The following is a 13,136-nucleotide window of genomic DNA, read 5'->3' on the forward strand; positions in this document are numbered from 1 at the left end:
ATTTCCTCAAGCGATAAATACAGATGTTAATAAAGATGTTTTTTCAGGGCATATTTTGAGAGATTGTTTTGCCTAGCTATGATAAAGTTTTGGTTCAGTTCTCTTTTTCTATACATTGAAAACTGTTTCTTATACAAAATAATGAACGATAATTTTTTGTTCAATCTATGGCTGGCTTTATATTTTATATATTTATTTATTTATCTGAGCATGTCTACAGTTCAACATATTTTTCCTTTAAAATTAAAAAACTTTTCTACAGAAGAAAAACAACAAAAATTGATAAAATAGCTAATAGATCATTATTGGTCTGTACTATAAACAATAAAATAAATAGCTAAAAAAGGCTAGAAGCTTTGACAACTCGTTAGCAATTTAGCATTTCCTTCATTGTCTCCAGCTCAGCATATTTTTCGGATAAAAAAAATTTTCGGGTAAATAAAAATTAATGAATATTTCAAATTTTTTATAAATAATTATATATTCAGATAATTATAGTATATATTAATATATTTACGAGCTGCACTATAAACAACAAATAATATATGTATTATATATGTATATATTTCCAGCATTTCCTTCACTTGTTGCAGCTCGTCATATTTTTAAAGAGACTTTTTCAAATAAAAAAAAAAATTAGCAATATCTTTTTCTGATAAACCTTACTTAATTTTTAAGCTGCACTGTAAACATTAAAAAAACATTTGAACTCTTTACCTATTCAGCATATTTGCCATAGTCAACATATTTTTCAGTTAAAGTTCAAGTTACTTTTTCAGCTATAATTATACCCTGAACCCATTGAAAATGGGAAATCAGGGTATAATGGTTTTGTGAAAAAGTATGTAACGGGCAGAAGGAGGCGTGGCAGACCCCACAAAGTATATATATTCTTGATCAGCGCGACGAGCTGAGTCGATACTGCCCTGTCCGTCTGTCCGTCCGTCCGTCCGTCCGTCCGTCCGTATGAGTGCGTCGATCTCAGAAGTTATAAGAGCTAGAGAGCTGAAATTTGGCATGCATACTCGTGAGTACCATACGCAGTACGAGTTTGCTTTATTTTTTCGATAAATTGTCCGATAACTTTTTTGTCGAGAATAATCGAAAAATTGATTTTGTTTTTTTAGCCTAATTTGAACATTTTTAGAGATGGAGTCTTCAAATTTGCGTTGCATATAAAGTTAATCGATACAAAGATTTTGTAATTTACAGATTTTGGATACCACGCCCCCTTCTCCCCCAATTTGTAAAAAACGCATTTCAAGTACTAGAGACTTGGGCTTTGGAATGTAAACACATATTCACTATATGATTACGCTCTGAAAGTTTCATTAAGATCGTATGTCTACGAAAGAAATTATTCAACAAATAAATTCTCATAATATTGCCCACACTGCAGCGCAGCCCAAGCGCAGTCGCTGCTTACTGCGCAGTTAGCAGAGCGCAGGCTTATGTGTGCGTGTGGATGCATGTGTATGTATGTGTGCATAAAAGAAGTGCAGAATGATTAGAATATCAGCTTGGAGGGTTCAGGGTATCCCCTAGTCGAGCAGTCTCGACTGGAGCTTTCTTACTTGTTTTCTTCTCTAGTTATGAAAGTTATATTATATTGTTCATAATACAGATCAATATTAAACAGTAGTAAAAATAAAATAAATGAAAAAACTTATTGAAAAGCTTTAGCAATTTAGCATTTTCCTCACTATCGCCAGCTCAGCGTATTTTTGCTTGGGAGTTCAAAAAACTTTTTCCAGCTTTAATGACGTTTTCATCCTCTGCATCATTGTCTTCTGCTGCCTTGTTTTTGTTGGCCAATCAATGCAGCTTCTTGTGTTTATTGGCAACGAATTCTATAGAAGCGAGTGTTAGTTTCATGGTAGCCGTTGGCAGTTCATAATTGTGGCTAAGATCAAAGACTCACGACCTCGTTGTTATTCTTACTTCATGCTGTTTCATAACGGCCAACATGCTTCTGCTATAGGGTTTTAATTTTTTTTTTTTTTCTTTTTTTTTTTTTTTTTTTTTTTTTTTTTTGGAGGGGGTCTCTTGGTTTTTTGGCTGTCGATTGGAACGTGTTTCGTTTAATTTAAGCTGCTGCTGGCCCACATTCAAATCGAAAAAAAAGATTCAATTTGTTATCTATCTGCTATCTGCAGTAGGCTAACTAATTTTTGGTCATTGGCTCAGTGTTTCACAATCATATGCATAGCATTCATACTTGATATGTAACACTTTCTAGAGCCCCAGCCGCACATTCCGACACCCCGAAAAACCAGTTGTCCGCTGTTGGCCGTTGGCTGTTTGTCGGTTGTTTTTTTTTTTTTTTTTTTTTTTTTTTTTTTTTTGGCTAGTTGTACTTTCACCTGTTTTAGGTATGTTTTGTTTTTTATTTATTTTGTTTTTGTATTTTATGTCTCGGCTTTGGCGTTATTTGGTTTTATTTTGTTTTACAAATCGGGTTAGAGTCATTAATTAAAGGCACAGATATAGAGAAGGGAGGGGAGACAGCATCTCTATGGGTTTGCTTTGTTTTTCTATTTTTTTATTTTATTTTTTTTTTTTTTTTTCTTTTGACATTCTACTAGTCACAGTTGGGCGCCGATTAGCCCAGCAAGCAGCAGCCCATTTGTCCATTTCATTGTTGTTCCTGACAACGTTGACCTACTGACTTTATTATACTGCGACCCGAGAGCCATGTTAAGTACTACAAATAGCCCCAGCACATTTCTCTAGGTAATGCTAATGGCACGCACTGCGGCAAGAGCTTGAAAAAACTTCTGCTCCTAGCTGAAGTCCTTGGATGATATTAGAAATAGAGTTTTGAAATATTCCGCAAGTTCTACAATTACTATATTACTATAAAATGCATTGAAATTATTTCTGCAGGCTTTTCCTACAACCGAAAAAAATAAAATTGTCATTAGGAAGTTTCCCAAAAAAAATTATAATAAATAAATAAATACAAACAAAGGGAAAACATAGTGATGTAATTGAAAACGTGGCAAACAAATGCCATAAACAGCCACAAAATGAGCTGCCTTTTGGCTAGCTCAGGCCTAAAGCTCTTTGCAGCTTTCAAGATGCACTGACAGCTGAGGCAAACAGACAGACAAATTCAAGCCCACGGCTATGAAGGCAACCTGCAGCTGCAAATGCCACAGCCAATGGCAATTGTAGCAGCAGCAGCAGCAGCAGCAGCAGCAACAGCAACACCAACATCAGCTAGCAGAATAACACCAGAAATAATGGCAACAACAGCAACAACAGCAACCTGTTGCCATAGTGGCTAAGTGACCCACATGTTGGCAGTCGGCAAAACTTGTTCACATTCAATAATACAAATCGGTTAAGAGAGAAAGATAGAAAAAAATCATATATATATATATATAGACGCGCAATAAAAATCAACAGCCACAAAAATGCTCGTAAATATGCGTGCCAGCGGCTGCTGCTGCTGTTTGCATATGCAGCAACAGCAGCAGCAACAGCAACAGCAACAGCAGCAGCAACAGCAGCAAGTGGCAACATCCAAGCGCTTGAAGGCAGGAGCCATGAGATATTACATATATCTATGCATTTAATCGGGCACAGCTCACCTGGGCCTTGCGTCGAGGAATGCCGAACACTTGACAAAACTAACAACAACAACAACAACAACAACAACAGCAACAGCAAGAACAGCCAGCGCGGCTAAAAGCACCGCCAACAGCAACAACTATTCCATCGCACAAGTGTCGAGCCGAGCTGCCGCTGCCTCGTTCTGACTATTAACTGGTTTTTGAGGTCGTTAAGCAGCCGCAGCACCACCACTAGCACCACCAGCAGCAGCAGCACCACTAGCACCAGCAGCACCACTAACAGCCCGACAGCATCACCCGTTAGCTGCAAAGTGTGAGCTCGGCCCGGCTGATAACTGTTTGTGCGACAGCAGCAGCAACAGCAGCAGCAGCAGCAGCAGCCGGGCCAGGCCAACAGCATTCGAGTTTCGGGAAATTGGAACACACACAATTTGGCGCTTTATTGATTTCGGTTCGTTCGTTCGCAGTTTTATGTGTGCACAGTGAAAATATATTTCTATTTCTATTTCTTTCTTCTTCTTCGTCTTCGTCTTTTTCGCCAAATACCAAGTTTGGCCCGCCGTTAGGCTCGTTAGACTGGCCCCAATGATGCGGCAATGATAAATGCCCTGGGATCACTCTCTGGCTGAAATAACTGTTTCTGCTCCAGCTGCCGCGGCTGTTGCTATCCCAATCCCATTGCCTCATTTGGGGCATCCGAGTTGCATGGGGCACGTGACGCGTTGCACAAAATACCCACAAGAGCCTTAAAGGCGATCATTAGGGAATACAGTGTATACCCTGTGCCTATAGGAAGAGGGTTTATTGAGCTAAGCTGTTGCGCTACTATCTATTTCTATCTATATCTATTCGCATTTCACTAAAGGAATGCAACATGATTTAACTATAATAATTAAGATAGTTAAAATAAAAATCAAAGCGCTCAATGAACTCTTTATTATATCGCTTTTCTCAACAACTATGTATCATAGCATTGTTTCATTTCTTGCTTTTTTCTTCTCCTATGTATAGAGTGACAGCAGCTGTATTTCGATCAGGTTTCAATACGTATTTCAGATATCTAACACATATATACAGCACTTGCCATATCTAATGGAGAGATTATATAATTTATAGACCTTTTTGGTAAAGAGGCTCAGGAAGATTCCATCAACAAAACTTGTCCATCAAAGTTCTAAAACTGTGATAGATCTATGATTTTTACTGCTCTTTTAAAGAGCCTAATCGAACTGAGAAGAGAACGTCACATTTAGGCTGTATATGACATATACTTCTGACCGTTCTGCCCCAAGAGAGCGTAGATCTCTAAAGAAGGTGTAGACTAAGCAAATGATCGTAGTTTGAAAACTATAAAAGATATACATATATTTTATATATGTATATATTTTACAGACTTAAATCTATCTTTATAGAGAATGCCAAATTATAGTTCTAGCCTACTTTTCGATAGCCTTCATTTACGGTTATTCTATGAAGAAGTTCTAGTGCTGTGAAAGATATGGTAAAATGTATAGGTTTTATTTATCCCTAAGATTCATTAATCTATAGCGAGTATAAATTATATATATCTACTTGCCAGATCTATCTAGCAGATGCAGCTTTACCACACCCAAAAAAGGGCTTTACCAAAGTATCTAAACACTCTTATAGACTGTCTTTGGTAGTAAATAAAGCTAATGTAAAGTCTCAGAAATATTATAACAAAAATAAATATAAATTGCTGAAGCCAACAAATAAATAAGTAATAATTCTACTTTTTATTTGCTGATTAATTTTTTAATAATATTTCTGAGACTTTAGTAGTTCTTTTAGTACAGCATATTAATTAGAAAATGCTTCATTTATGGCAATACAAAATATTATTTGCCTACATAGACAAGACCATGAATTAATTACCAACGAACCAAAGTTCCTGTTGCCAAATATGGCAGTCGAGCATTAGCAAATTAGGCAACAGAATTATTGATTTGTTTACAAATTGCTTACAATGTAAAAACAAAATAAAACAAAAACGGTAATAAACCAACTCCAGTAACTGTTGTTGATTTATTCGCGAGCAACAATGAGAGGGCTAACAAACTGATTTGACAACAAAGTGATTTTTGTGATTGGCTGAGAGATGTGGTTGGATGGCTGTGGGCGCATCGGAACATTAAATAATTAACAGCTAATGACATGACGTGCTGCGTGGCATATTGAATGCAAATTGTTGGCACAGCTAAAATGGTCAACAGCAGCAGAAGCAACAACAACAACAACAACAACAGCAGCAGCGGTAATAATGGCTAAATTGCCGAATTAAAGCTCTTGGTAAGTATGTGTGTATATATGTCTGTCTGTCTGTCTGTCTATCTGTCTGTCTGTATGTATGTATATACATATATACCTACATCACTTATTCAGAGTGATCTACACATGCCAGCTCTGATTGACGCCAATTTGCGAACGGCCAATTGCCAATGATTGTTGCTATTCTGTTCTGTTCTGTTCTGCTTCTTCTTCGTCTGATTGTCATTGCTGCTGTTCTAATCACATGATGATAGAAAATGAATAAAAAACACAACAACAACAACAACGAAATGAGAGAAACAAAACAACACCAATTTGGCTGGAAAATGTACTGGAAAATTGGCATTGCCAAAGTGCCGGGTGAGTTACGAGCAAATACCTTGGCATGTTTTTTTTTTCTCCACCGCTGTTGATTTTCCCACATTTGAGCTCAAGCTAACCGTGTTGCCCATCAAATCACGTATAGAAATTGCTGAAGCTCCCCACACGCCCCACCTGACAGTCGACGTCGCTTTGTGGGCGCTTAAAAGGCACAGCCACAACAACAACAACAACAGCAAAAACAACCATAGGTAAGAACATAAAAATATGTCAGCTAATTGATTGATGCTGCACGACACAGCAAATACCCTGTAAGTTTTGAAAAATTATTGAGAGACTTGGGTATGGAATAGGGGAGAGAACAAGGAATGTGACACTGCTCAACCACACATATACCCTGTAGAACATGTGTAGGTCTATATTGAGTATGACTAATACCATATAAAAAATAGAAATCGTTCCTACATATAAATATAAATATAATTTTTATATACAAATATTATATACAAAATATTTATGCTATAAAAATGTTAGATGTACATAAAAAAATTTCAGTAAAACTGGCCTATAATATAAATAATTATAATTATTAATATTTATTTTAAATTTAAGTATGTGCATATATAAATATTTTTAAAATATTTATGGTAACTGACTGTTATTTCATAATTAGCCACATACCCTGTACAAAATCTGATATATAACAATACCCTAAAAATACCTATTTCATTGATATATATATATATATGTATATATATGCATATCAGGCTTGGAAATTTATTTTGAATTATTTTTTATTTATTTAATTGTTACAGAGAATTAATTCTAAATAACAATTTAGTTTAAAGCCAGAGCAACAAAGGTCTTTAGGCAAATATATTTGTAATCCCATGAAAAATTAGATAAAAATAAAATGATATATAAATACGTAAATATAACAGTAATGTTACGAATGGGAAAACAAAAACTGTACATACACCTTCCAGCCGAAGGCTCCTGCTGCCGGTGCTTAGTCTTAAGTTAGAGTTAATCTTATATTAATTTTAGCTTGTTAATAAATAAATAAAGAAATATTTGTAATATTAATATTCAGCTGCAATGAATTAAACTAGCTATAAAATACTCAAAAAAAAAAAAAAAAAATCAAAATAGAAAGACATATACATATATACATGTATATATATCCTAAATAAACATTGAGTAGGTTTTGGCACTAAGAATAATTCTCAATAAATTGAAAGCGTAGCTTTCAATCAAATTTTTCTCCAGCTACAAAACAAGCCAGAGCCTTACATCTAACAAGCCCCCTCTCCTTCTCTCTCTCTCTCTCTCTCTCTCTCTCTCTCTCTCTCTCTCTCTCTCTCTCTCTCTCCCTCACTATCTCAGCTGCCAGCTCGTTTAGCGTATATTTATTAGCCAGAACCAAGTTAAGAGTCAACCGTTAAATTGGCTGGCGTTATGGCCTCTAGCGATGCGCCACTGAGCATTCCAATGTGAGAATTCTTTTGGCTATGGACTTTGAATGTAAACCAAGCGCTTTATTTGCATTCAAACATAAATGAAATGAATACACCGCGAAACACAGATGTATATTTGCTTGTCTGTGTGTGTGTCTGTATGTTCAATGGCGGCAAATGTCAAAACTCGCAGCTGCCATAACTAAGAATTGTGTGCGAGTACTCGAACTTGTAGTCGAACTCAAGTATTTGTTCGTTCATCACGTAGGTGGGCAACATTTGCAATATTCACGTTCCGCATATTTGGGCGACGGCCAACTCCGTCCCGCCGCTGCTTAAACACCTGAAACTGATGTTCAAGCGCTGTTCATGGCAGTCCATAGCTGTAGGCAGAGCGGCTGGCTAACTAAGCAATTAAGAACAACTTTGAGCAACCTGATCAGGCCAAAAAACCAAAAAAAAAAAAAAACAAAACAAAAATTAAAAAAAAAAACAAAACAATTTTGTGCAGCTATCAAAGATCTGGCAAACGCACGTGTGGCCACTTCTCACTATGCCCCTCCCCCCTCTCTCTCTCTCTCTCTCACCTATCTCGCTGTGTGTGGGTGTGTATATTAATAGCACTTAATATAATGGCCATTATCATATTATATAGTAAATATTAAAACATCTGAAACACGTCCGCTTACCATTTGCTCCAATTTCAGCAGGTACGACAAAGGCGATTTGCAACTCATTTTATTTCAGTCTATTGTGAACTTAACTACGCCAAAACAAGCAAGCAACAAAATTAAAAAAAATAAAATAAAAATAAAAATAAAATAAACAAAAATTACAAATTCAACACAATTTAAACACAATCGCAAAGTAAATACGAAACTTTAATATATTGTGTTGGAAATCGACAACAATTTGAATCAATTCAGCAAAAGGTATTGTACTCAAAACCGATTATTGAATATATATGAAATAACTCATATGCATGACATTCACAAAAAAAAAAAAAAAAAAAATGAATAAAAAAAATTATTTAAGGGTTACAATCGACCATAGGCGACTGTATGATGCTCTGTTAAGTCTTTTTAATAGTTTCGATAATTGCAGAAATATTTGTATTTGAATTTTTTGGCACTTTCTAAACGCATTTGTCGACAAGATTTTTTGTTATATATTAATGCACTTTGAATAGTTTATGAAAACCAATATACTCTTCTTGCAGTTAAATATTCAATAATTCATATTGAATATACGAGCTGACCTTCAGGTCTTGTGCTATTTATTTATGCAATTTCTTGTGTCTTCCATTTGGGTCAGTTTGCGAAGATATTGCGAATGCATTTTATAAGATTCACAGTGACTTAATTACACGCACACACACACACGTACACACGGACACAGACCCACATACAGTCGCAGGTAAGTGGAGGAGAGTTTTATTTGAGGCAAAGAAAAAACACTCGCGCTGCGCTTGAGACACGTCTGCAATCCACGACTCACAGACAAGAACAGTTCTTGGCCAGTTGCTAAAAGCGCTGGCAATAGTCCAGAGTCAGAGTCAAGCTCTGCATGTTCTATTCACAGATAAACGCAGAGGCGAAGAAAGACAACCGGCCAGAGAGATAGACAAAGAGGGAGTGAGTGAGAGAGAGAGAGAGAAAGAGAGCTGCAGCAGCTGCTAGCATGAAATGGGCAAAATCTGCGGCATTGCTGCGACCTGGTCAGGTGGCTTTTTGTTCCATCAGCTGCTGTCTTGGCCCCAAACCTGGCTCTCACACGCGTGCACACAATCACACAATCAGACCTAAATAGAAATGTATGTATTTATGCTAATGTATTGTAGTAACAGAATGAAAGCCAAAAACCAAAAGCCAAAAACAAACACACATCAAATGATGTCAACCCAAAGGCAAGGTGGCAAGGAGCTGGGCTGAGCTGTGTCCGGAAATGCCAACTCACAAGAATCACACACACACACACACACTGCGCTGTTGCACAATTTACAGTTGAAGTTGGTTAGCACGCTGTCTGCCATTGGCCAAGAGCAATGGCTTCCTTTTGGCCCACACTCGCATGCGTCGCATGCGACAGCAGCTGAACTAAATGCAGTTAATTTGCCGTGCAATTTGGCCAAATCGTGGCGCACACTCAAATTGCCCAGCGACACGCACATCATGCGCAACTGGACCACAATTCCACAAGCCCTGTGGGCAGCAGCAGCAGCAGCAGCATCTATAAAAGCTAAGCTCGATCTGTCAATTGGTATCACTCGATTTCCAACGCCCTTTTCGCCATGTTCCGTTTCACTAGAACGCTGCTGATGCAGCTGCAACTGTTGCTGCTGGCGGTGCTGCTGCTGCTGGAGGTTGTGCCCGGCCGTGCCCATCCACCTGCAACCACTACGATGCCGGCGGCTCTGATGGATGCATCGGGCAGTGCCTATGACAGCAAATTCGACAATGTGGACATCGATGAGATATTGAGCCAGGAGCGTTTGCTCAACAACTATATCAAGTGCCTGGAGAGTCAAGGACCCTGTACACCCGACGCTAAAATGTTAAAGGGTATGTATGAAAAAAATAAAAATAAAATACAGTAGAATCGATTTTCGATTTTTCGATTTTCATAGAAACTCAAATTATTGAGAATTATTGAGAACGAATTCATTCAAGGAGATGGATTACTTTTTCTATCTATCGAGACTCGACTGTAATTCCAAATTTACACTCAATCGATACCCAATTATCATTCTCAGACATCCTGCCCGATGCGATGATGACGGACTGCGCCAAGTGCACCGAGAAGCAAAAATATGGCGCCGATAAGGTAACCCGTCATCTCATTGACAATCGTCCCGAGGACTGGCTGCGTCTGGAGAAGATCTACGATCCGCAGGCTACCTATCGCATCAAGTATGAGGCAAGCAAGACAGCCAATGGAGAAAAGGCTAACATGCAAGTGGATGCCACAAATCAGGCTGAGGGCGATTCCTAAATTCGATTCCACATGATCAACAAATTAAACCCACATCTTTATTGAACTATATAAATTGATGCATATATACATAGCTATATCTATACATATGTATATATATCTACACACACGTTTCTTTGCACATCACGAATAAAGCTATATCCGCATTAGCAATAGTATTTTTAGTCTGTGTTTTTTTTTTTCGATATGAATTGGACGTTCACTTCACAAACAAATATTTAATTATTCCATTGTCTAACGTTGCTGGAACTAATGAATATTTTTCTTTATTGTTTTTCTTCTTTTTTATAACACACAGTTGGCAAAACGTTTTTTCAACGATAAACAATAGAATTGCGTACACTAAGAATTTCACACAATTTAGTTAAATGTATTTTATGAATTTGGATAGAAAAAAACTATTTAGACGACATGCAAAGTCCGTTGGCAAAAATTCTTAATGACAAAAAACAAAGTATTTTTAATTTAATTTAATTTAGACAAGCATTACCAAAAACATAAGCTGAGCAATTAACCTTAATTACCTATTTTATGATGTTTTTAGGGTATTTTATTTTACTTATATTTATTTACATTTTATATATTATTTTTACATAATCATAATTTGTATATTTTATTTAGTTTTTGACTTTATTTTCTTTTATAAATACACAATTTTTATGTTTTTTGTAGATCTTGATTTTTTTCTTTCTTTTTTTTTTTTTAATATATTTAACATATTTTTTTTACATTTTGTATATAACTTTGCAAATGTTGAATAAAAATAATTGAATAACTTTATATAACTTTACCTATATTTAATATAAATAAAAAAAAAAATATATATATATATAACATCAAGTTTTCCTTATAGCTTAGCTTTACTTTTTTTAACAATTATTTTTTCTTAAAGCTTTTAATATTATAATGCTTTAAGTTTATAACATGTTACAATTTTTTATTAAGTCTAAATTAGTTAAGGTCTAAATTATATATTAAAAAAAACTTCATTATTTTTAAACAAACCATTTTTATTTATTTATTTACTTTTTAAATATTACAATTGTTTTCATTTTATTTCTTTATTTATTTATTTATTCTTGAATTGTTTATATTTATTTGGAGATTTCTCTTAAATATTAATATAAATTAATTTTGATTAACAAGCAATTCTTATACTTTTTGCTAAGATTTATAAAAATATCTGTCAATTTTCAGTTCTTAAAGCATTATTTCAATCAAAGTTTTCTATGGAACTAATTGTGTTAGTAATTTATGTTTGTTTGCTGCCAAATTTGCAGCTATGGAGCTCCATAAGTAACTATGACGGCTATTCATACTCATCAATATCTCAAGCGATCTAATCAGACTGATCAACCGTTGTCGAGACATAAAAAACAAACCTATAAATAAATTCTTGAAGAGGCTGCCAAGAAGAAGAAGACTGAAGATCGTGAATTTATTTATTATGCTTATTTTATTTAACTTGTTTGTGGTTCAGACAACCTTAACACACATCTAGCTATACAGTTATATCACAAATTGCTGATAGAATAAATGATAAGTAAAGCATAAAATAAATCAAAGCACAAACATTTAAATTTCTGGCTATAAAACCTGGCATAAAAGTATTACGAAATTCCAGGAAGGTTAAGAAAACATTCTGCGGATATTATGGAATGTTCGCATATGTGTGTGTGTGCGTGTAGGTGTACATGTGTGTGCATGAATCTGTATAGATTGTTATCAAGAGCCCATCTTTAGTTTTATTGTGGCACAAAAGTCGACGCACCGCAACATCATCAACAGCAGCAGCAACACAAACAACAACAACATGATCATCATCATTATCATAAATTCCGTCAAAACACACCCACATTCGGCATAGCCGCGAAGGTGAGCTTTAACGCAATGCGACATCTGGCCAAAAAAAAAAAGAGAAAAAAAAATAGGTGTGGCCCAGTGGCTGTGCCCCAAACACCAACTTTGCGTTCCCAACGATTCGCAGTTTAATGGCTGGAGGCTGCCTCCAGTTATTCAATTGTCTGGCAACGCCCCACCACCCCCAACCATTTCTCCCCATAACAAATGCAGTGGCAACGCCATTGTTAAATGGTCAAGAAACGCAGCAAAGTTGAACGAACTTGGCTCACTTCGATGCGATGCGATGCGATGCGATTTGGTTTGGTTTGGTTTTAGTTTTGGTTTTGGTGTTGGTTTTGGCTTTGGTTTCGGTTTGGCTGGGCTTCGGAGTCATTTCCCCCCTAACCACCTCTCTATCGGCGTTGGGGACGTGCCCGCCGCATTGGCAGCCAAACTTCCGGTTTCATTTCATTTAGCCGTAAACACGGCTATATGGCAGCGATTCAAACGATTCCAAACACTGGCAAAACAGTTGAAGTTGATTCATTTGGCTTTCAGCTCAAATTCATTTGTGTTCGCCCTGTTGGCGGTTAGCATCGCGGTCGCCGTCGCCGTCGCTGCCGCCGTCGCTGCCGCTGTCGGCGCATCTGTCTGCGGT

The 13,136-nt window shown here is 36.4% G+C and overlaps 2 protein-coding genes across 11 annotated transcripts in view; one reads left to right on the plus strand and one right to left on the minus strand.

The window, feature by feature from the left end:
• Positions 1-13,136, minus strand: part of Rhp (GTP-Rho-binding protein rhophilin) — a 42,815-nt gene that overhangs the window by 10,875 nt on the left and 18,804 nt on the right. The window contains exon 1 of one of the 10 annotated variants that reach the window (XM_089475857.1): positions 8,335-8,397. The exons of the other annotated variants lie outside the window; for them this stretch is intronic. Within the exon in view, the coding sequence (XP_089331983.1) occupies positions 8,335-8,382 (48 nt within the window). The 5' untranslated portion in view covers positions 8,383-8,397. Of the gene's footprint in view, positions 1-8,334; positions 8,398-13,136 lie in introns of those variants that run through there. 10 annotated transcript variants of the gene reach the window in all.
• a10 (antennal protein 10) lies at positions 9,896-10,794 on the plus strand. Its single transcript, XM_018015522.2, has 2 exons — positions 9,896-10,206; positions 10,398-10,794. The coding sequence occupies exons 1-2, from the start codon at positions 9,936-9,938 to the stop codon at positions 10,634-10,636; spliced, it is 510 nt and encodes a 169-aa protein (XP_017871011.1). The 5' UTR covers positions 9,896-9,935; the 3' UTR covers positions 10,637-10,794.

Source organism: Drosophila arizonae, chromosome X (genome assembly GCF_054131065.1).
Source record: "Drosophila arizonae isolate 15081-1271.41 chromosome X, UAZ_ARI_1.0, whole genome shotgun sequence".
NCBI lineage: Eukaryota > Metazoa > Arthropoda > Insecta > Diptera > Drosophilidae > Drosophila > Drosophila arizonae.

Bases quoted from the DNA above. Each gene is read 5' to 3' on its own strand.
- a10 (XM_018015522.2), top strand. From the start codon at position 9,936: ATGTTCCGTTTCACTAGAACGCTGCTGATGCAGCTGCAACTGTTGCTG. The intron at 10,207-10,397 runs GTATGTATGAAA...TATCATTCTCAG, and splicing joins CGACGCTAAAATGTTAAAGG to ACATCCTGCCCGATGCGATG.